General features: G+C 45.5%; 1 protein-coding gene across 3 annotated transcripts; it reads left to right on the top strand.

The window, feature by feature from the left end:
* The first annotated feature begins 1 nt into the window (after position 1).
* LOC125693498 (inositol 1,4,5-trisphosphate receptor interacting protein) lies at positions 2 to 21,889 on the top strand. 3 transcript variants are annotated; one of them, XM_048945522.1, is made up of 4 exons: positions 2 to 787; positions 5,056 to 5,162; positions 16,415 to 16,557; positions 16,922 to 21,889. In XM_048945522.1, the coding sequence occupies exon 4, from the start codon at positions 16,935 to 16,937 to the stop codon at positions 18,582 to 18,584; it is 1,650 nt and encodes a 549-aa protein (XP_048801479.1). In that variant the 5' UTR covers positions 2 to 787; positions 5,056 to 5,162; positions 16,415 to 16,557; positions 16,922 to 16,934; the 3' UTR covers positions 18,585 to 21,889. The 3 variants fall into 3 exon arrangements, with proteins under 3 accessions (XP_048801479.1, XP_048801477.1, XP_048801478.1); XM_048945520.1 differs by lacking the exon at positions 16,415 to 16,557 and having other exon boundaries at positions 16,922 to 21,888; XM_048945521.1 differs by lacking the exons at positions 2 to 787; positions 16,415 to 16,557 and adding an exon at positions 835 to 960 and having other exon boundaries at positions 16,922 to 21,888.
* Positions 21,890 to 22,989: the final 1,100 nt, after the last annotated feature.

Raw genomic sequence — 22,989 nt, 5'->3', positions numbered from 1 at the left:
ACAACCAAGGCAGCAGTGCAGGAGAACATGCAACATCCATCCCAGTGTAAGGCTCACTGTAATGCTGTGGGAAGAGGAAAGGTACGGTAAAGATCCCACAACTCAGTCAGGCATTACTAAGCGCAGTTGCTCAAACCTGTTTCCCTTGGGCTGTGATAGGAGTTGAGCAGACTTGCTAGGTCTGTAAGGAGCCATTTAAGCACAGCAGTGCTTTACCTAGAAGTAGTGCTGGAAACCACCTTTTTAAAATCCGTGACGCTGGCCTTTCTCTGTTATTGGCTAAGTGAAGGGGACTGTGCCCCATCTCCCCACCCCGCCAAGGTAGCACCTGGGGCAGACAGATGCACGATGTCCTACTCGTGCCAGCTTTGAGCCGTGCCTGCCGACAACACAGCGGTCCCAGGATCCTCTCGTTCCGCTCCGTCAGAGCCGGGAGGAGGCGAGGTCGCTGCTCCGCACACTCGGCGCGACCACCAGGAGGTCACAATACATCCGAGAAGCAAAATGAGAGCATTTCCTTTCCGTCCGCGGTGCCCTCTGCACAAAACCATCTGGGAACCGGCGGGGAGCTCAGGGAGCAAACTGTGGCTTGCGGGAGGACGGCAAGGCTCCTAGGGCTGGCAGGGCTGCCTTGAACGAGGGGAAGGAGGAAAAAAAAAAAAGAGAGAGAAAGAAAACCCGCTCCGGACAGGCTGGGCGGGTCCCCCTGTACCGCAACGCACCTCAGCGAGCGGGGAACGGCTGCGAGACACGGAGGGGGCTGCCCGGCACGGTGCGGTGCGCTGCGGTGAGTGTGCGGGGCTGGGGGCAGCGGGCCCGGCGCTGGGAGCCGGAGGGGGAAATGAAGGAAACGGGGTTGCTCTGCACAGGAAGGGCGTTTTGCCTGTGTTGGTTTGGGGAGAAAAGCTGCTGAAAGAGGAGTGGCGTTTTGGTGGGGTTTCTCCTGTGTCTCTTCGTGGGGTAAGTCGCTTGTTGAAAGTGCTCTCCGTGCTCGCCCTGCAGGCATCAGGAAGGATCAGGCCCCCGGGCTGGTTTTCTCCGGGACGCAATGGGACAGCCCGGATCTCCGGGCTGGAGCGGCAGCTGACGGCTCTGGGGTTGCCTGCAGCAGGGCAGGGCTGTGAAACAGAGACCTCACGGCCATCTCTGCTTGGTGGAACCAGCAGAAGTGGGACCTCATGTTGTGGTGCGATCAGTTGGTGCAAGATGCAGCACTGCACTTTGTGATCGGTGTGACATGGCTTGAGAGTAATTCGTGTTACAGAACTTTTCTGCGTTTCATCTGAGGTACCATATTGCTCTCTGATGGGCACAGAGAGATGGAGCAGTGTTTTGTCTAAGCTGCTGTTCCTGTGCACAGGTATTTCTTTTGAAGATGTTCGGTTGGTATTTGTAGCTCTGATGGAAGCTGGTCAGATCAGGATACTGGAGGTCCTGGGCCATAAAACTGGCTCAAAGAGCTTTCGCAGCCTCTACATCTTCAGCTTGCAGTGAAGGGAGCAACCTGCCACAGGATGAGGGGTAATGACTTTAAGTTGCACAAGGTGGATCAGGTTGGATATTATGAAAATGTTCTTGTCAGAGAGTGGTGAAGTACTGACACAGTCTGACACAGGGAGTCACCATCCCTGGAAGATCTGAAGAAAAACTGAGATGTAGCACTGAGGGACATGGTCAGTGGGTGCAGGGGGGGTGGGTCAGTAGTTGAATTAAATGGTCTTTGAGATTTTTTCCAACCTTGATGATTCTGTAATGCTATGGAGGAGTTGTCTTTAGAGCTGCCACATTAATTCTTCAGAAAAGTAGGGTGTGTTGCTGTTGGAGTCTGTTACATGGCCAAGCAAGATGAGCACTACTGTTGTCTTTAAGAGAACATTTCTATTAACGTGGTTTTAATGAGTGCTATAGGCCTAAACCATAGCCAGTGCATCCCCTTTGGGCACAGCTATTTGGTGTGAGCTGCCAAGTGAGGACTGGGCAGGGTGTGCTGGGACAGAATTACAAAAACACAGCTGCTTTTGTGAGGCTTTGAGTTTGCTTTGGTGGAGATAATAATGTTCTTGTACAGCTCTGACTGAAGTTACTCAGTTTACCTTCATAGATTAAAACAGAGTTTACCTTCATCTAGTTTTAAAACTTAGTGCTCCCAGTTCTCCTTAATACATTTGTAAGGGTTTTCTTTCTGTCCTTGGGGAAAAGCAGAGAATGAAAATTAGGCATGGAAACTGGAAAGCCTTGTTTTTAGCACAATAGATGCTTCATACTGCTCCTGTGTGAGAAAAATATGTTAAGTGTGATTGCCACAGAAGTAGCAAGAGATCAGAGAGCCAATGTCAGTAGTAATGAAGCTCTGAGGACTCAACTCCCTGCTGGTGGATGATTCTGTGTTTGCTGCGTGATGGGGGTACGCATTTGGTGTTTGCTTCAGCAGTGTGCACAAGGCAAGCTGGGTACCTGTGCCTGCCCAGGGAGCCATCCTTATTTACATAGAGTTCAACAGCAACCCCTCCCTGCCTAACTGTCTTCCTCTTTTTGTTGCTCAGAGCATTACAATATACGAAGAAAAAACTTTTTCCCCCTTCCATACAAGTCAGACTGAAGAAGTCTGGTCAGAAGCAGAGGAGTTTTGCTCTTCCTGAGTGATTGCTTCAGGCCAAATGACAGCCAGTAACTCTGAACTCTGTGTCACACTCCCATTTCATGCTGTGTTGGTTGTCTCCATGACAGTAAGGGCTCCTGTGTGCCTCTGCAGCCTCTGAGGTACAGTCTGTGCTTGCAACCCTCCTTATGTGGCGATGAGTAACAGAGAGAGGAAATCTGACCCATGGAAACTGATGTTCAGCATGCTGATCTAGCTCATTTCTGAGTTTGTATTTTATGCAAAAACTGTGATTTTCATAAGGACAATTTTAGTCAGGCTTCTGCAATAGGCTACTTGTTGAATGTTGGTTCAGTATCTTGGGGCTTGCCTGCAAAAAAAGTTCATTCAAATAGAGTGATATAAGGAAGCATGCTTACTGAGAGCTACTGGGGGAAAAAGTACACCACAATATAAAAGTCAGTTCCCTGAGTGCACTGAGTATATTAGCAAAAAGGGTGGTTTCGTTCTCGAGCTTTATTACTCCCTCCTTACACAACTGCATCCTTTCTTAAACAAGATTTCTCATGTCAGCTTTCAAGCTAAATTCAGCCCCTGTCAACAAGGTGAAAACTCAGAAAAGTATTGTTCTGGGAAGCATTGAGAAATTCTGTGAACTCCACGAGGAGCCTGCTCAAGTCTCTCTGCTGCCCCATGCTGTCTTATGCTGCACTCCTTGCTCCACAGAATTCCAATTACAATCCATAGCAATAGTGCAATGGAGAAAAGAGCTGGGGGGGGAAGCTTAGATCCCCTTTAAAGTAGGCTGTTGGGTGGGCCAGCTCCTTCTCTCCCATTGGCGATTATAATCCACTCATGCTGAGAAAAAGCAGTTTTGCTGCCAGAGCATGTACTTTCCATCCTGACACATAATTGCTGGGTGGAGGAGAGAGGTAGACACTGGCTGTGCAGCTGTAGGCAGGGAGGGAGCTTGGTCAGGAGTGCCATGTACCAGCCATGAAATCCAGGTTTAGCAGGGGTGCTCAGCTGTGTAAGCAAAACCTTCTGCCCATTCACCCCTCAGCAGGAGGAAGAAGAAAGGAGGCAGGTAGCCAAGATCTGAGCAGGCTGAGGGATGGAGAGCCAGCCCAGGAGTGCAGTTATGACAGGGTTCTTTTTTTAGCTTGTTTTGGTTTCCACACGTGTGGGTCATACGAGGCTGGCTGAGCTAGTCTTGAATGTGAGCCTTGGAGCTGGGCTCTTCTGGCCCCTTAGCATCATTTTCCTGCTCTTCTTCCTGTCCAGCAGCACTGCACTCCTTAGCTTTTTCCTTCCCAGCAGAATTTCTTGCTGTACCCAACTGGCTTTGAGCCACTACAGGACCTGGCTTTGCAGGCCTTGAGGGCTAACAAACAACCACTGCAATATTACAGCATGGATTCAGCCCTTCTGGGGTTGGATTTCCTGGCTCAGCAGCCTCAGTAGTGTTGTGGTGCAGAGGTACAGGAAGTCAGGGCTGAGCCTGTTTGTCCAATTTGGTCTCAGAGTTTAAGATGGAAATGGAGAAGTGAGAATGCAGATGATCTGCTCAGAGCAGGTACATGGAAGAGGGAGAGTTGATCAACCCTGACCAAGAGCTGCCAATGTGAAGCAGTTCAGGACAGCAAGGGTGCATCAGCTCAACCCTAAGCCCTCCAAGGACCCAGCTCCAAAGCTCAGCACACGGACGTGCTGCTGCTTTCATCAGGCTTTGGATCAGAGGTTTGAAGTGGCTGTGATGGCAGCTGGGTAGGAGGGAGATGCTGCCTGTCCCCTGGCTGCCTGCACACAGCTGGGTGACCTCTGCTTGTTGTGCCAATGGACCACTTCTGCTGGAGGACACTTTGTTTCCTGTTGCATCTAAAATTTCATAGATTCTCCTCCCAGAATGCAGTAGTTTAACTTGTGGTTCTGCACTGTATCTTCCTGCACACTCAGAGTGTTTCCTGCATCTTCTCCTTCATTTTCTGTTTCTCACATTAGCTCTCTGAACCCAGCTCCCCTAGCAAGTATTTCTACCTCACAAGCTGCTTAAAGCAGCTGGATGACTTTTCTGAAGCAGACCAATCCCAGACAGAGCCGTCCCAGCCCTTACACTTATGCAGCTGCTAATTCAACCCTAATCCATTTTAAAGGAGAGAGCTGGTCGGTGAGGATGGAGTCAGAGGAGGGAGGTTCTGGAGGGAGGTTCTTGTCTGCCCATATATCTGCAACTCTGACAGACCCACTGTGCCATTCTCACCTTTTCTTGTGGGAGGAGTTTTAACTCTTTCCTGATCTCTTCAAAGCTGATTATTTCAGGTCTTGAGCTTCTGTAATCATTTTACTGGGTAAGGAGGGGGGAGTTAACTATTTTAATCAATTCCTAATTTAGTTAACTGCATTATGTACCCCTCTTCTGTCTGAACTTCCTCATTCATTCTCTTTGTGTTTTGCAGACTTCCTGGCTGTGCTTTAGCAGTGAGTGACTGAACAGAGTCTTCTCTGCACTGTGGTGATCACAGTAATGTGAAGTTTAATGAGCACCTGCAAAATCGTGTAGCAGGTAAGTGTTCCAGAGGTCATTCTTCTTTCCAGCATTCACATAGTTTGGGAGAGTCTCCTAGGTCTTGCTAGGAGATCTTGCAGGAGAAATGCTGTAAAGGAAGTGGTGTGGTTCATCATTTAGTAAGCTAAGTGTTGTTTCCAGCAGTAAGGGTCAGACAAAGACTACCTGATGTAGCAGTACTGAGAAGGTTCCATTGATAAATGGCTTCAGTTTGGAAGTTCAGTGTTAAGAAGCTCTTGCTTCTGGCATTCAGTGTAAAATTCCTCTTATCTGGTTGTTTGGTATTGTAGGTGTCTAGTCAGAGGGGAAAGCAGGCAGGAACTAAGAGGTACATGCTTTGCTGATAGCTGCTACTGCTATGCAGGACAACCTGACAAAGATACTTTACCCATACAGGGTGAACTGTGGATCCCCCCCCTTACAAGTGTCAAAGCTGGGGGGAAAGGCTTGGAATGCCTCCTGATGGTCAGAGAGAGGACAGGCGTCAGAGACAGCTGGATTGAAGTGAAACAGCAGCTTTTACAAGGCAGCAATGCACAGTTTTACTGGTCCAGACTATGCTTGTATGAAAATCTCTGAGAAACCCACAGAAAGCAGAACTGCCCAGTGAAATCCAGAAGTCTGGTGGTACAACGTTGCAAATGTGACTTGCGAGACAGTAGTGGGAAGGGAGGGAACAGAGCTGGTGACAGCAGCAGCCATCAGAGCAGCAGTCCTGGCTGCCACAATGTCCTGCTGCAGCTCTGAGTACCTGTTACTTCACGTAGTCCATGTGATTTAATTCCTTTTCTTATTTGTACTGGAGCTGTGTCTGTGTTGGGTGGTGTTCGTTCCCTTTTTCCCATCTCAGTTCAGACAGCTGCTCTGCTCTAGCAAAGCTCAGTTCACAGCATTCCCTGGCTAGCTTCTTGAACCAGCCTGGATCAAAGCTGTGAGAACTGGCTCATTGCCACTGCCTGTGTGTAAATGAGTTTTTTTTCTCTTTTTCTTTTCCCTCCACCACGTTTCATTATTATTCCTCTTCCTAAGGCAGGTTTTTCTGGCTGATCCAGCATGTTATTTATATCAGCGATATGTGCTTCAGGGCAGAGATGCTTTTTCAGCATTTACATGGCAAATATCTGATGCACCCCACTGCCATGCATGTGGCTTAGGAAAACCAACCATGGTGTTGGCAAGGATGAAACCTACCGAGGCCAACTGTTGCAGACTTTAAGCCCTTTTAGGCACAGTTTCTGATTCATATGGTTACTTCAGTTGCCTGGCAAAAGAAAATGTACTGTTCCTTCATTTTCAAAACCAGAGGGAAGAGCAGAGAAGGTGTTAGAGTCAGAGTAGGAAAGTGATATATTAGTTCTAAGGAGTCAGTTGAGCCACCTGTGTGACTATTTGCTGCATCTTTCTCTGGGTTCACCCAAGGGATGGTGGGTGCCATCAACTGAAAAGATGCAGTCTGCTGCCAAAAACAAATGAAAACAATGAAACTCAACTTCAGAGTGCCTTGCTTTCATTTCTTCTGAATTGCAGAGGATTTGGTGATGCTCAGAGAGAACGTGATTATGAGTGAGAGCAAAAGATTCCCACACTGTCTTCAGGAAGAGAAGTAACTCCTTAAGACAAGATAGCATCTATATGTGCCAGAACCCCATGCAGGGCTTACACCTTTCTTTGGAGAATGCACACAGTGATAAGCAGAAATTCCTACAGATAGAGGTAGTTAAGCCCTAGTCTAGACTGTCTTGTGATGCAGAGATGAAGATTTGCTGGAAGCTTTTCAGAGCAAAACAGACTTGCCAAAAACCATCCAAGTAGCGTAGGCGGTGAGTGTAGGCAGGAGAGACTGTATTGCTTTTTCAGAACTCTTTTATCTCTATTTTTCTATTCCTAAGCTCTTGGAGAATGTTGATAAATACTAGAAGTGGAGCTAGGGAGATGCTCTCAAGCATAAACTGAGACACTTAATCTGCATGATACAGGCATATGTTCGTGTTTATATCTGGATTCAAAATGCTTAGCTCCTAAATCATTTGTCCCCAAATGTTCAGGTACCTGACTGCCACAGGTTTCAGATGGGAGTTAAATTTCTAACTGTCTCTGGAGATTTAGCAACAAAATACCTCAGGACTGTTAAATGTGAGAAAGAGCACTTGGATTTTCTGTACTCCTGAGCTGCAGATGACAAGCCACTCGTGATAATCAGAGAAGACTTTTGTCTTCTCCCAGGCTAGGAGGGGCAAGGATTGAGATAGGTCTCTGTATTTCGGGTAGCTGTAATCAATCAGCCAATCCTCCCTTACTGTGACACACCACGACGTAAGTTACTTGGTAATTCAGATAACTTAAGGACATAGAGCTCTGCTACAGTCCTACCTGGACAGCCAGCTCTGCTCAAATTAAGCATCAAGGCCACACTCCTTTGCAGCCAAATACAAAAGCCAGTATGAAGGTGCTAGGATAGCATCTCACTGATGTCCATCTCAGCTCATTGAGCCAAAGCTGCTTGATGCTGTTGGAATGAGCACAGATCATGATCTCAGGTTCTGAAGGAGTTACGAGACGAAATGTCAACTGAAAAGGATGTATCTGTGTTGTAAGTCATCCCCAGCATGTGTTCTTGGCTCAGCCCTGTGTTTGCTGTTAGTCCTAGATGCTTTCAGTCTCACATGCAGGGCTGGAAGCTCTTTGCTCCAAAGCTAAGCTCTGCTGCAGCAGAGGGGATTTTTTGTGCCAATGATAAAAGGCCCCACAGCTATGACTCACAGTTCCCATTACGTTATAAGTCAGTCTTTAAGTGTGCGGAGAGCCTGCCCCTTGGCTTTCAAACAAAGTTATCCTTTGTTGTGCTTATGTTATAAAGGAAGCAAACATCTGTGTTCACCCACACATCCCAAATGAAAACCACGTGGCTTCACAGCCCTCACATGTTTGGTACTTTTGCTAACAGCACTGCATGTTGCATCACTCCTATCCCATTAAATCTTTCCAGAGTTTTTCTTCCCAGCAATCACTTTACAAACTGTTCAGGGAAGGAAAAAGCTGAAAGGTCTTTTGTTGGTAAGCAGAGGGGACTGAGCAAAGAGCACATAAAAATTATTACATACAGTTGCAAGTAGCAATAGTCTAGTTTCTGAGTCACTCCCTTGGGTGGAAATGACTCTGAGCTAGTGGAAGCATAGTACAAAGGTGGGATGATTTGTTTTCTTATAAGGGTTAATTTTCTCTTGTTTTGTTTGTTTGTTTGTTTTAATTCAAACTGTTTTTGAAAAGCAGGGATAGCCAGCAGTACTTTGCAGCCAACATATTTGTGTGTGTGCGTATCTCTTGGCAGTTTTTAGATTTATGACTCGCAAGCCAAGAATGGGCTTATTAATTCCCAGAGTATTTGTGTTGTTTCTGCTGTTCATTTCTAAAGCCACTGTGTAATGAAGTTAGAGAGCCTGATTCTTCCTGCAGATGCTGGCATGAAATGCAGACTGCCTCTGCTTAGACTGGGAAGTTATCCTAGAGAAAGTAGTTGTGAGAGTAGCAAATTTCCTAGTGAGAACAGAGGAAGCCTTGCAGTAAAAGTGCTCTTTACTGCTCTCTTCTTCTTCCACGCTCCACCCATTCCTGCAGAGGCTTTCATGGTCTGGTGTTTCTGCTTCATTTAAAGAACTATATTGTATTTTATTAAAAAGCTGATATTTCAGGCACTCAAAAAAAGCATTGTTTTTCATTTCTGTGGTGATGTACTTGCTACAATAGTCAGCTTTAAAATATTGTCCCTACCCAACTGTTTGAATACAAACAGCTGTAACGAGTTATCAAAACAAAAGTCCAATATTACAAAGACCATCAATCTCAGCATTTCTGAGCCCTATTTAAGCCCTATTTATTCTTGGGCCTGTTGATCTCCTGATGTGACTGTTACTTTGTCACTGAGTCAAGACTATGATGGAGATCTCAGATCAAGTGAATACCCAGCCTACAATGGCAATTTATTTTGACTGATTTTGGTTCAGCCTCTCAACATGGAGGTAATTCAAAGCATGTGCTTTCTACTAACTGTAATATATGAATGCTCAGTGTTACATGACTGAAATGGGGCCTCATACTGTCACATGTAAAACAAGCATTCTGCAAGTTGCGTCTGAGCTGTGACTACATACACATGCACACTTCTGAGATGTGCTGGAGTGGTGTATCCCTGCTGGGAAACCAGCTTTCTAGTAATGTTTCCTCCAACTCTCTGCATACTGAAGCATTCGTATAATTGAATGTTTAATATGCAGTTAAGTCAGATATATAGGGATGGAGGCAATATGTTTGCCATAGGATAAGGAGAGTCAAAGTAACTGCTGCTTGATTTAATGACACTGCCTAAGTTTTTTTCACCTTCTTGGGAATTAACTGGGAGGAAGAAAAGGCAGGTTTAAATAAATATCCCTTTTTGTGTTCACACCAGCTTTCCATGAGGTGACTGCCCCCTATGAATCAATGAGCCTTGGCTGCCCACACATGCAAGGGTGACCAAGGGTGCGACAGCCAGAGCAGGTCCCATTGTGAGCACAGTGGAGGCCATACAGCATGTGTGCAGTGACATTGCTCCTTACGTTGTGGTTGATGTTACTGGGCTTTTGGTAGAGCAGTGGGGTGTCATTCATTTGTGTCCATCTGTACTGGTGAAAGATTGTGCAAGGGAACAACCTGGCTCCCATCACAGTTGGTTTGAGGAGGTGGAAGCTGGTGAGGCTGGTAAGCCAAGGTTGGTTTTTTTTTTTCATGTGTTAGTGTGTGTCTTTTCTCCTCTGAAAAACACAAAAGTTTAGTCTACTCCCATTGTTTTCCTCTCAGTTAACAAGACAAAATTTATTCAGTTTAAAAAGCCAAGCTGTTCCTGGCCAGGATCCTACCATAACAGCTAACTGTGTGGGTGGGAGCCACATACACACTTCCTACCTTTCCCCTCACGCATCTCACAGTGAGCAGTGTGTTGCAGTTTGTGGAAACCCTTCCTGGCCATAGCAGGAGGAGCTGAGGCAGTGCACAGGCAGCCCTCGCTCGTACTGCTTGCTGGTGAGAGCTGAGCTGGCCTGCAGAGTCAAATAGCAAAAGGATGTTGAGGCAGGGTGTTGAAAAACATACTCCTCATGCTATTAGTTTTATCTCCTGATCTGCATGGGCATTCCATCTTGTGTCCAGCCTTACATAGAAGGAGTGAGTGCTTTGAGGGCATGATGTGGCTCTGTGCTAATTTAGCAACTATCACAGCTGTCCTTGACAGTGGCTGCTAGCTGCTGGTGATAGAAGAGAGGCCAGAGTCATGTTCTTTCTGTGAATACAGGAATGATGTGCTGCTGAAATGCTGAGATAGATGAAACTGAAAATCAAGTACCATATCTCTTTAGGTTTTGGAAAAGAGTATTAGAAGGCAAATAACTCTGTCTATGCCAGAAAGGGAACTCTTTCTACTATCCAGGTTTTAGGGGCAGGAGAAGAGAGGTTGTGGGATATTATGACAACATCTTACAAATGCATATGTGTGCAGAGAAAGCTAAGCAGGAGGGAAGAGCCTCTAATCTTAAGTGCTTCTGCAAGAAGAAAAGAAATAGTTTATTCTACTTTTACTCACAGTTTTCTCTGGAAAGTTAGAGATTCAAACTGCAGTAAAGAGGAGTTTGAGACATGAGGAAAAGCTTCCTGATGGCAAAGATAATGAATGACTGGAAGACATGCAAGAGGCTCCTCATCTGCTCCAGAGCAAGTTGGGCACTCCTCTGCTTGGAATGGTGCTAGCAAAGTCACTGCTTGCTGGGGGCTTTGTGGGTCCTTTCTGTGCAGCCCATAATGTAATGTATCTACTGGTCCTGAGGCCAATACAGGCTACACAGTAGTGTCTGCCTCCAGAGCAATGTCAGTGCAGCTCACGTGTTATCCACTTCAAATCTCACCATCTTTGGGAAGGGAGGGCTCCCTAGTCCCGTACACAGGATGAGCATCAGCATTTCCTTGGAAATAATTGATCTGGTGACCTCACAGGAAAATATTGCTTCCGAATGTCCACAGCAGACCTGTTGGGCAGGATGTCCGACTGGAGCTGTGCAACTGACCCCACTGGCACCACAACAGGCCTGGGACAGGATGTTCACGGATGTTGAGAAAGCTGATGTTCTCAATCAAGCTGCAAAACAATGGTTTTTGGACAAGCAGCCTTATCCAACTGCTGTCCTGTGGCCTTGAAGCTAACCTGGAATGGGGCTTCCTAAACATTTTTGGGAAGGCAGTCACGTTGTTGTATGTATCTTGTGCAGTCCTGAGCAGGCCAGATGGCTAGGTCTACTTTGACGTGGTCTCGCCATCGAGACCTCTACACCTCATGCATTGGTGCATTCAGTCCTTTCTGCTGATTGCTTTGGTAGAGTGGCAAAGACAAAACCTGTCTCTACCAGTCCACACTCACCCAGCTGTGACAGTAACTCATTTCATGAATGTTCTACGCGCTGCTCATAAGCTTTATCTCCAGAGGGTGAAACAACAGCACAAGTTTGTGCTATTCAAACTCTGTGTTGCTTTTTGTGTCTTTGTCTTTTTCCGGCTGGGCTACGTGTGCTGCAGGTGCATGCAAGAGAAGGAAAGGCAGGAGCCTTTGCCAGTGCTCCATCTAGAGTCAGGCTGTGCTGGCTACTGTCAAAGCAATGTGTAGAAGCTCACAATGGAGCAGAAAGTAGAGTACCTCCATTGCTGTATACAGGTCTGGGGACATTTTCTCATTGCAGCAGTGGGGTCTGGGCAGGCGGCAGCCATCTTGAGGATTCCTGTCTGAGCCCCTAGGCTCTTGCTGTCTATGCAGGAGCTATCCCCACTTGAAAACTAGACATGATTTCATGTGTTTAATACTTATGCAGCCAGGTAGGAAATGTAGACTGGTGCAATTTGTCCTTGGTCACCTTAAGGTTTTGTGTCAGCTTCTGTGTGTTTACCTCAGCTGCAGGGCTGCTCCAACCTCCCCCAGGGTCCACTGCCTTGCCAACCACACTTGGCTGACTCCAGCGGACCTGGAAACTCTTGTTTCAAGATAAAACACTTGGGTGTGATGCCTCCCATGAGCAACTCTGCCTGCAGTGTCCGTCCCATCAGGTAACCTTCAGGCCCCATCAAATGCAGTGCTGGCATAGGAGGCCTCACTTGATTCTGGTCTGAAATTCTTCACCATAATGGCACTCGTCTTCTGCCCACCCCAGAAAACTCTTCTTCAGTAAAAATGGTCTCAAGAACTAGGCAGGTTTGACTGAAGTCCTGTCAATACCAATTCCTCAGTTCCCAAGAAAGCTCAGGTCAAAGCTGAAGAGCACCATGTTGACATGAAAGCAGCCAAATGATGAGTGTGGCAGCCTCCAGGGCTGGGAAAGAAACTAAAACTTAAATTACTCCTGCCCCTCCTGAATTTGGAAGAAGGCTTTTAGGGGAAGTTTGTCATCAGACTGTAAGGGTACTGATGTGTGCTCTGTTATTAAGTGTGTACAAATAAAATCACACCCTGAATTATTTTGTTGTTGTTCTTCTCAGCACAAAACAAGCAAAATTTGAGCAACAAATTCTCAGCAGCTAATGGCAAAGACCACTCCAATACCTTTACTGTTCCCCTCTCTAGAAGTACATTTGCCTTTTTCCATGAATATCGATTCAGCAAGTCTATCCCTGAAGCTTGATCTGTGAGCTGGAAGAAAAACTGCCTTCACTATCTGTACTGAGTCAGAAAAGGTCTTTTGATTGCTCTGTAAATATTGATAGGGAGATGGTAGGGAAACAGCAGTGTCAGTGGTGTGAGGTTGACTAATTAAAGTGCATCTTTCCAAGTTTTTGTCAGGAACAATAATACTGCTGTGCATCTCTACAGTTTCCATTTCTCTTTCAATTTATATGCTTCTTGCAGTTCAGAGCTTGAAGTCCTCAAGTAACAAGTCCTTGAACTAAGAGGAAACTTAATTTCTCTCTCAAGTATATACCTGCAGAGGCAGCAAACTGGAGAAGGGCATAGTGCATCCCAAAGGGCTTTCAGCAAACTTAATTCTGGAATATTTTTTATACTGAAAGTGTTCATTTTTATCTTGACTAGGTGTTCATAAATAGAGCACAAGCATTTTCAGGCCAAAAGGCAATTTGTTTTCTATTGCAGCAGGAAGGGAATTGTGGGGCACCCAAAAACTCAGCAATGAGGAAGTATGTCTGGGCAGGCCTGAAACCTTCGAGTGTGGAATTTGTTTCTTCCCAGCAAGAAAGTCCAAGAGTAGGTTGGTGTCTGTTCTGCCTATGGCTCTCTGTGGTCAAAACATGCAGCAGAGTCCTTTGTAGACCTCAAGGACCTTGTGAAAAATTATATTTGTTTCCTTGAAAACCCTGGTTTCAAAAACTTGTCACCTTTCGAAAAAAACAGCTCCTATCCAGGTGTAGTTACTATCACTTTTTCAAATAGCTGCTTTTCTTGCTACCTATCAAAGTGAAACACAATGTGGAGCCACCTATAAACTGCCTTTTGTGTCAGCCAAATTGCAGGAGGTAATTGAGTATGTCATAAATGATGTCTCAGAGTACTTCAGTGCATTACTGAACCACATTCAGTAGCATGACTTGGGTTTTTCTAATTCAAGAATCAAAGCTTCAGCTTGCTCCTATCTGCCTTATTGCTGAGCACCAGACAGAGCATGTTTTGCTTCCCATGATTCAAAATTTAAGGGGAAAATAATTCTGAGAGAAAATATAGCAGTATAAGAAGCCTTTGGGGAAAGAAAGGAGCCATTAATGAAGGAGAAATATTCTCCATGTCTTCAGAGGAGATGGCAGTGTTGCCGTTCCCTTCCCTCTCAGGCTTCCTGCATCATTCAGGACCTGCTGTGGGGCTGATTGTGATGCTCTAGCAAAGAGGCTCCTTCAGGCTTGGAAGGATGAGATGTGACTTCCACAGGAGCTGAGCAGGGAGAGCCACAGGTGCTCCTGGGGAAGACTTTGAACATACAATCTGCTGTTGGATGTTGCTGATGGTTGTTTTTAATGGCAACAGAACTATCAGCTGCTTTTATCTCCCTGAGTCCTCATTCCCATCTGGAGCAGGGATGGTACCTGCCCCCTCACTTCTCAGGCCTGTTTGGAGATATCATTAACCTTAGCATCCACCAAGTGCCAGTCACTGAAGCAGTAAGTGCCAAAAAAATGCCCAGGAGGAAACCAATCACTCCAATGGGGTTGGAAGTGGGTTTGGAGGGACCTTTGGAGCCCTGGGACTATGGCAAGAGAGAGTGCAGAAGGTTGCAAGATGTTAGCCTGTTGCAGAGTATGGACAACGACTGTGATTTGAATGGAAAAAGAATGGTGTGCCCAGAAAATTGGAAAAGGTGCTTTGGGAACTTGCCTTCTTAAAACCTCATGAATACTTCTATTTTGTTTTTCATGCATGAAATGTTGCTAAATTTGATGTGTAGATGAAACAATGGTGTTTCTTTTTGTTAGTCTCCAGCTTGGAAACATTTGGACTCCCTCCCTCTTCCTCGCACAAAACTGTCTCATCCAGAGCAGGCATAAATATTTTTATCAAGCTTAAATTGCTTGGCCTGAAGTTGAAAGCAAGTGAAGAGAGCAGCTTTTGTTATATGTGGAGGACTGGGCCGCCCTAGCAGGCAGTGCTACTGGTTTCACCTGTATGGATTAGTCTTCCCATGTTAGCCAGGAAAGCTGTCTCTGATGAGATGTGGGAATGCTCTGCCTGTGCTACTCTTAGAGCTGACAAGGGCAGGTTCCACTGACCTTGGTCGCTGAGCATCATTAACCTTCAGCCCGAACTGGACTTCACGTTAGCCTTCATTTTCCAGTGTAAACTGCTGTAGCAGTTTTGATCAGAACTTCCTCAGTTTTGAGGCTGAAAACAGATGTCTCTTGCAAATTCATGCTATCCTGAAGATGTTCTCATTTCCAGTTTTCATCCTGATTTGGCTCCAGATGTTGATGCCTGTGCAGCTTACTCAGGAATGATGCAGTGTACATGCTTCCTATTCTAGTCCTGCAAAATCAGCGGAGATATCCTAGACTTTTCAGTGCAATACAAAATGAATTCAATCGAGATGGCCAGCACTGGGCTGAAGAATTGCTGGGCTGGTTCCATCTGCTTTCCAGGTAGCCTCTGGAAGTAGTGTGGCCATGTCCAGCTGGGCATGAGAGAGTTTTGAAGGGTGCAAGAACATGAAAACAAAGCCAGCTTCTTTCAGCCGTACACACTCAAGAAGTACTACAGTAACATAAAACATCTAAACAGGATTCAGGCAAGGCAAAGGAGTGATGTTGTACTGGTCAAGACTGCTGCAATGGCTCCTTGCTTCTGGCTGTGTTATTTTTATGCTTGGAAAGCTCATATAGCCTGCAAGTGCACAGCACTAAGGAAAGGATCTCACCAGGGCTTCCTGCCCTGCCCCAGCAACCCGATAAAGCCTTTTGCAATGCAGGGTGAGTCCAGTTTATTTTTAAAATGTGGCCAGACATGGAGCTCACAGAATAACTGGAACATCCAGCTTTGGGCATTAATTCAGCTTTAATTCATTGTCTGATGATTTGAAGAGTTAATATAAATGTAAAAGGGACAAGAAAGGCCAGCAAACTGTCTTCAATGCAAAGTCTGTGTAAGGGTGTGCATCTGTGTACGTACAGAGGATCTAAAAAAAGGATTGTTAGTAAATGTTACACTGGGAGGGGCACTTCACGTTATCCTGTGCACCGTGTGAACTTTCTTTCTGCTTGGACAATGCTACTCAACCCTCCTCTGCCTTGTTATTTGAGTCCCATCCCTCTTATAAGCAAAGATAATCACATGCCAGAGGATGCAGTCCTGATGCATAGTGAGCGCTCACAGTAAGGGCACTTAGGTTTCTGCCACTAAGCCCTGAAGTTTGTTATGCACTAACAATAACAAAGCCCACTGGAATAGATCTGAGTTTGTTGCATGCTCTGTGAAGACATGAATGAGACTGTCAGAGATGTTCTCCTCCTTGCCTAGGGTCTGGGACAGCAGGATTAATAGTGATTAATAACAAACACCAAAAGTAAACAACCTGATACTTTTAAAACCACTGGGTTAAAGGAAATCCTTTCCAGTTTAAAAATGTTTTTCCACGTACCACAGTCATGAGGCGTTTGGGGGGCTGGGAGGATTTGCCACAGGCTGATCCTAACTCTGTCTGTAGATCCTGCTTGGGAAAACAAAACCATGCTGGCTTGTTCCCACCCAGGTGCACACAACCAGCACTGGTAGTGAAGATTGCTGTGACTCAACTGGCTGTGTGGATCCCCAGATGTGATTCATATGGAAGGTAGCCAGAATAGCTTGCCTATGCCACTGCCACATCTGCCTTTCTTCAACTCCAGCCTTATGGTGAGGAAAGTAATAATCATCTCCAGCCCTGTTTTTTTTTAATATCTGGGGTGGTCCTGCCACAGTACCCCAGCAGATTTGCAGTGGGTTGACAGTAGTGAATGGCTTCATCGTTGTGTTTTTCAAAGCTGATATAATGAGAAGGATCCTTTCATCCTTACCATCCACAAATAAAGTTTGATAAAGTCTCTTTGAGAAGCTTAGTTTCTAACCTGTAGAAACAGGAATGGGCTTAGGAACCCAAGCACTTTGTATAGGGTTAGAAAGGATGCTGTATCTTTTATTCACGAGGGGATTTTTAACTTTTTCTTCCTGAGAGAATATACCCTGAATCATGGGTCATTCTACCTTTTTTCTCTTTCAGTGAAGGAACTGCCATGCCTGTGGGAATCTTCCGAGTGTGCCTAGTGGTAATTACAGCTATTGTCAACCACCCACTCCTCTTCCCTAAAGAGAATGGCACTATCCTCGAAAATACAGAGGAAATCATCCAGAAGATGAAGGAGCGGGAAGAGATCCTTCGGCTAGAGAAGTTGCGCTTGGAACGGGAAATTGAAGGTCAGGAAGCTGCACAGAAGGTTCTGGAAAAAGCAGCAAAAGTAGTGGAGGATGTCAAAGAGGAAAAGGTCCAATGGGATATGTGGACTGCTCTTTCCATGGTCATTTTCCTATTGATCGAGCTCTGGAGGCAGGATTTCCAGGAGGGGAATTGGCAGGACACGGGAGCAGACGAGGATGACATGGCTGTCCTGGGGAAAGCATTTAAAGGGGTGGCCTTCCCTGACAAGGCCATCTTAGCCAGCTTCTATGAGAAGCGTATCCTGGGTACCACTGGAGACATGGCCAGGATGCGGGAGATGGTGGAAGGCTTCGCAGATGACCTGCTGGAGGCCTTGAGGAGTGTTTGTAACCGGGATGCTGACATGGAAGTGGAGGACTGCATGGGTGTGGGGAGCATGTATGAGAATTGGAGAGTGCGTAAACCTTTTGTCTGCGATCTGATAGTGCCTTTTGCACCCCCAGAGCCATATTGTTTCCGATCTCAGATATGGTGCTCTGGCGATTCTTTTCCCCCAGATGAACAAGGATATGGCACTATTAAGGTATGCAGGGCAGATGAGGATGAGATAGGTTGCATCTGTGACAAGACTAAACTGGGAGAAGATATGCTGTGCCTCCTCCATAGCCAAGGTAATGCTACCAGACTCAGCAGTGAAATGGAAGACCTCCTGTGCTTCAAAAATACACAATATCTTGATGCTGACCAAGTCATGAAGTGGTTCCAGATTGCAGTCACCAAGGCCTGGAACAAAATTTCACACAAGTATGAATTTGACCTGTCTTTTAGCCTCTTGGACTCCCCAGGAGCCCTGAAGATAAAATTTAAATCGGGGAAATCAGTTGCCTTCAACCTCACCCCTGTGGTGCAGTACGAGAACTCTGATGTTTACTTCATCTCTCATTTCCCTCGGAACTGCCTGGCAGCAGACCTCCCCTCCAGCACTCACTGGTTTCTCACCTTTGCAGTGTATGAGAGGAGGTTCATCCAGATGATCTCCAAAATGCTGCCTGCCAATGCCTGCCATGTCAGCTGCCTTCAGATCCTCTCCTTCCTCCACGGGAAGCAGTGCAGCCTCACAGGTCCAAGTGGGCTCACCAACTACCATCTGAAGACAGTGTTGCTGCATCTGCTGCACACACGTCCAAATCAAGACTGGGCCCCAGAGAAGTTGGAGGCCCGTCTACAGGACATGCTGAAATTCCTGGAGAAATGTCTGCAGGAGAAGAAGCTCTACCACTTCTTCATTGGCAATGGGAAGGTACCAGCAGAGCTGGGCTTCCCCATCATATTCCAGAGGGCTGAGCCCCTCAACCTTTTCCGTCCCTTTGTTCTACACAGGGATGTTTACAGAAAGACAGTTGACACATTCCATGAGATGCTCAGGAACACATCTGCACTGATAAGTGAGTACATGGTGCACATTCCCCATGTCCACACCAATGGGATCCAAAAGGAATCTGTTTAACCAAAGCCAGCAGGAAAACACTTGTTCCTCTAAGCACAAATCCAGAGTGCAGCTTTCCAAAGCCTTATGGAAACAACTGACTTTGCCAGTGCAGTTTGTTGTCTGCAGCTGAACCATGTCTATGTCATGGTTTCTGCAATAAGGAAGAAGGGATGGGTGCAGAACAGAGAGAAACTGGAAGAGATGCTATAAAAGTAAGTTTCTGCTCCACAGTTGGGCTGGCAGGGTTTTATGCAGCTAAGAATATATTTTTCTACTGTGCCTCAGTCATGCTACAGTGGTGATGAGCAATGAACATGGCTAATTTATTCTGGTGCCTTCAAAGCGGTGGCGGTCTGCTTGCAGACAGGACAGCAGGAGCTGTGAGACCTATGGGAGGTGCAACATGAGCCTCGGCTGGGAAGGAGAGTCACTACTCAGGTCATGCACAGTTCTAGACTGGATGGAGATCTTAAGCCCAGCACAGCTCTTTAATTGAAAGGGAACAGTGGGTTTAAAAAGTGCATTTTGATAGGACTTGCAGCACTAATTTAAACAGTCCTGTCCATCAAAAACACTCCTGTGTTCCAGATATTTTTTCCCTTGGAGGAATATAACAGAGCAGTCCGCAGGATCAGTGTCTTGAGACCATTTCATTTTCCATTTTCTTCAAAGTAGCACAATGAGTGGATTTTATTCTTGGCTGTTTTCCATGGATGAATGGCCAGGAGCCTTATTTACGTCATTTAAGAGAGAAATGCTGTTATTGGGTTCTGGCTTTTGGTTTATTTGTTTGCTTTCCTTATCTCCAGGCAGCAAGTCTGAAAACTAGCAAAGAGAAATGATTGCTGCAGGGTTTGCTTTTACTAAAGAGGAAACTCCTCAAAATTATTCTGTAATAAGCCCGATCTCAGGAGTCTGATACCAGGAGGAAACTCACTATCCAAATGAGAGAGCATAGCTCTCAGCGTGGTTTTAGTGAGGCCAGGACAGCAAGATGGCTCTGAATTAGGAGGAGAGTTGCAGGAGGTGTACATGAGGCAGAGCGTGGCACTGCTCTCTGCAGCTCTCTTGTGGTGTGTTATTCCTTTCTACTGCCAGGTACCCAAGTAAAAGCTGCCTGTTTTTTGACTCATTATCAGGTCTCTTCAATCCATCTCAAGGCTGCTGCTTTGATGATGTTTACTCTTGGGAACCACAGGTAGCAAACTATAAATTTTTGTATCCTCTCTCCTTTTTTCCTTGTACAAACCATTTCTCCACTTCCTTCATGTCTGCTTATGTCTGTACCCCCACCACTGAGGGACATTTTCTACACCAAAGCAAAGCAAACTGCAACACTTATTTCCAGAGGCCTGCAGGGAGGTCGTGCTCAAGTAGTTGTGGTCTGAGTTACTTCTAAAATTGTCCTTAGCCAAGTGAGAGAGAAATGAGTATTTCTATGTCGTTTCCTGTCAGGCATCTAAATTTAGCCTATCCAAAGAACAGAAACAAATTTGTGACCCAGGTCTCTGAGGAAATGACACACAGGGTTGGAAAATAACTTTTATGTAAGGTTGAGCAAGGGAAGGTTGAGTAGAAAAGTCTATTTAACGGGATAATCAAACTTCTCTCGAAATGGAGGAACCTGGCTGTGTAACACCAGCCCTATGAGCATGTAAACAGGCCAAATCTTGCCTTTGTACACCTCAGAGCACTGCTGCTTAGACTCAAAAGGAACCCAAACTGATAGGTGCACTGAATCTTTTGTCCTTCATTTTCTGCATGTGCGTGCATGTTTGCTTTTAAACTCAAACTCACCCTGAAGTGTTCCCATGGGGTTGCTTGAACCCAGGCTGGAGCTGAGCCAAGGTATTTATGGATTTGACTCCCTTGGAAGCAAATTCCTGGGCACAATTTGCCTATGCGTATGCAATATACTCATTTTGCCCCAAGCATCTTTTACGAGACTTGGTCTGTGCATTCAGGCTACAAGGAAATGAGCTGTGCTATAATAAGTCTCAGGGCAGAGGTCTTTGCCAGCCATATATTAATATATATACTAAAGTTAGATACTTGTTCCATCTGGAGAGATGTGGGCAAACAGTATTTCTCTTGAGCAGACCTTTGTAGTGCTACACTGTGAAAAACATAATTTCCTGGACTGCCTCGTTTCTCTGTATTAAATCTTTTGCACACCAGGTACAAGGCCTCTCAGTAAAAGGCCAAACTCAGATTTCATTAAAGAGATTTATTATGAGACAGTTCGGGTCCATCAGCTGTCAGCCAGTAAAGTGTCCTAAGATCTTTTAGTGCCACCCACGTTTAGTGCTGCCTTGACTGACATCTTGCTGGGCATCCATAGGAAGCAGCTTTAAAGGGAGAGGGTGGAGGTGAGGTTTTGTGATTTTAAGTGAGTAATGTTCTTTTAAAACAGTGTAAAGCACGAGTAACGAATGCACATCTCTAGTAATAGCCTGATCTCCATGAGAGATCCTAAGGAAGAATAAACAGACCTCTTTCTTGCATCTCAGTGCTGTTCTTGCTATTTGCTGACCAGAAAAATTACGCAACTGAATTCCTACGGCCTCTTCTGGTTTCCAGCCACTCCCTCCACCCTCAACTTGTGGTTTTAATACTTTATTATAGGTTCTGTCAAAGCAATGGAATTAGTAGTGCCTTGATAACAACCACTGATGTACAACATAGCCTCAGGAGCCGTTCACCTTTAGGAAATGTCTTGGTCTTAGTTATTGTTGCTGTTCAGGAGGCCAGTGTCCTCTAAGGGGAGCTGTTAGTTCACTCTTTATTACGTGCCAACCACAGAATATGACTTCGTCCCTCTCTAGTTTGCTCTGCATACAGGTCTTGCAGGCGTATAAAGATGGATTTCAGCAAAGGAAACCAAAACTTATTCATTATTCAAGTAAAAGGATTTGGTGTTTGTTTGCCATATGTTTTTAATGCAAAGCCTTTGCAATGTTTTCTCAGTGGTGAAGAAATGAGAATTTACTCACTTCTAACAGCTTAGCTGCTGGTCACTGAGTTCTTCTCATAGGATCCTGTATGATAAATGGCTTTATTTATTAACTGTCTTTTTTGTAGGATTTTTCTTCCTGGGTGTAGTTCAGAAGTACAATTGTAGTATGAATAGCCATCTTGGCAATGCAGATGAGATGGGTAATAATATCATAACTTTCCACCTGAATTCTTCCTTGATTCATGACGCTGTATTCAAACCGCTGCTTTTATAGCAGGACACTGTTAAATTTGTATAGATCTTCTCTTGCAGCTTTATTTATAATAAAGGAATTCTTGTACAAAACCTAAGTAAGTGTGGCCTGTTTTATTTCCAGTTTCCCAAAACATGTTTCTGAGATAGCAGAAGGATGGAGTTGGGAGACACCTGGTGGAATCCTAGCATAGTAAGCCCAGTGGCAAGACTCCCTGTGATGTTCTAATAATGTTGGAGATCAAGCCTTAAACATTTGGAGACATTTATGGCTGGGGATTTATCTAGTGCACTCAAACCCAACTACATGTTAATGCTCAGTTGGTACATGAAGTCACTGTCCCAGGAAGTCCTTCACTTCTTCATCAAAAGAGATAGAGAAAATGGCACAGAGCAATTAAGCATGCGGCAGTGGGAGGGGATCACTGACATACAGTTTCCAGGGCCACCACTCAGGTTTTTCAGTGCATACTGATGAGACTGAGTGAACCAAGAGGTTTGGTCTTAATTCAAGTAGGCGTGCTCAAAAGCCAAGCTTAAGTTGATCCATCGCTGTCTCTCTCCTTCAACTTTCAGTTTCTTTTGAAACTAAAATTCCCAAGAGAAGCATCACCAACAAAGGATGCTTTTTTGACTTAGACTTGAAAGCAGCACCCTTTATTCCCAAATCCACCAATAGGCTCCTACTTACTTAGTCTTGGGCCAACCAGATGTAAGGAGTCAAAATTAAAATTTGTCTGTGTTCTGCTCCTTTGCAGAAGTACCATAAAACTTAAAATGTCATTGGATTTCCAACCTAACATTCAGGATAAAGTGCAATACAGGCCCAACAGGTACAGCTGGGCTGAGCTGATCTCAGTAAACCACATTGTTAACAGCCTGCCTCATCTGTCACTTTATCTCTGAGGTGCACCAAGGGAGATACAATTCCTTGTATTGCTCCTACCTCTCAGTCTTGCTGTCTAGGCCTATGCTGGGAACCAAGCTGCACACAAATCCACAGAGTGACAGTACTTAACTTGCTAACATCTTCCAGATCTCCTTCCTGTCAGCTTGCACCAGGCAGGGCAGAATAGCCCTGGGACAGTTCTTGTACCTGTAAGCACAAGTAATCTATAACAGCCTTAAGCAGCTTCTGTTGCACACATGCTCCCATTGGGCAGAGGTATTTTGCACTGTCATTGTAATATTCCTGGTGATTCAATTCTCCTTTGG

The sequence above is a fragment of the Lagopus muta genome, chromosome 5 (genome assembly GCF_023343835.1).
Source record: "Lagopus muta isolate bLagMut1 chromosome 5, bLagMut1 primary, whole genome shotgun sequence".
Taxonomy (NCBI): domain Eukaryota; kingdom Metazoa; phylum Chordata; class Aves; order Galliformes; family Phasianidae; genus Lagopus; species Lagopus muta.
Note: the sequence above shows the minus strand (reverse complement) of the source record. Positions and strands in the feature narration are given on the sequence as shown.

Excerpts from the sequence above, each read along its gene's own strand:
- LOC125693498 (XM_048945522.1), top strand. The coding sequence starts at position 16,935 with ATGCCTGTGGGAATCTTCCGAGTGTGCCTAGTGGTAATTACAGCTATT.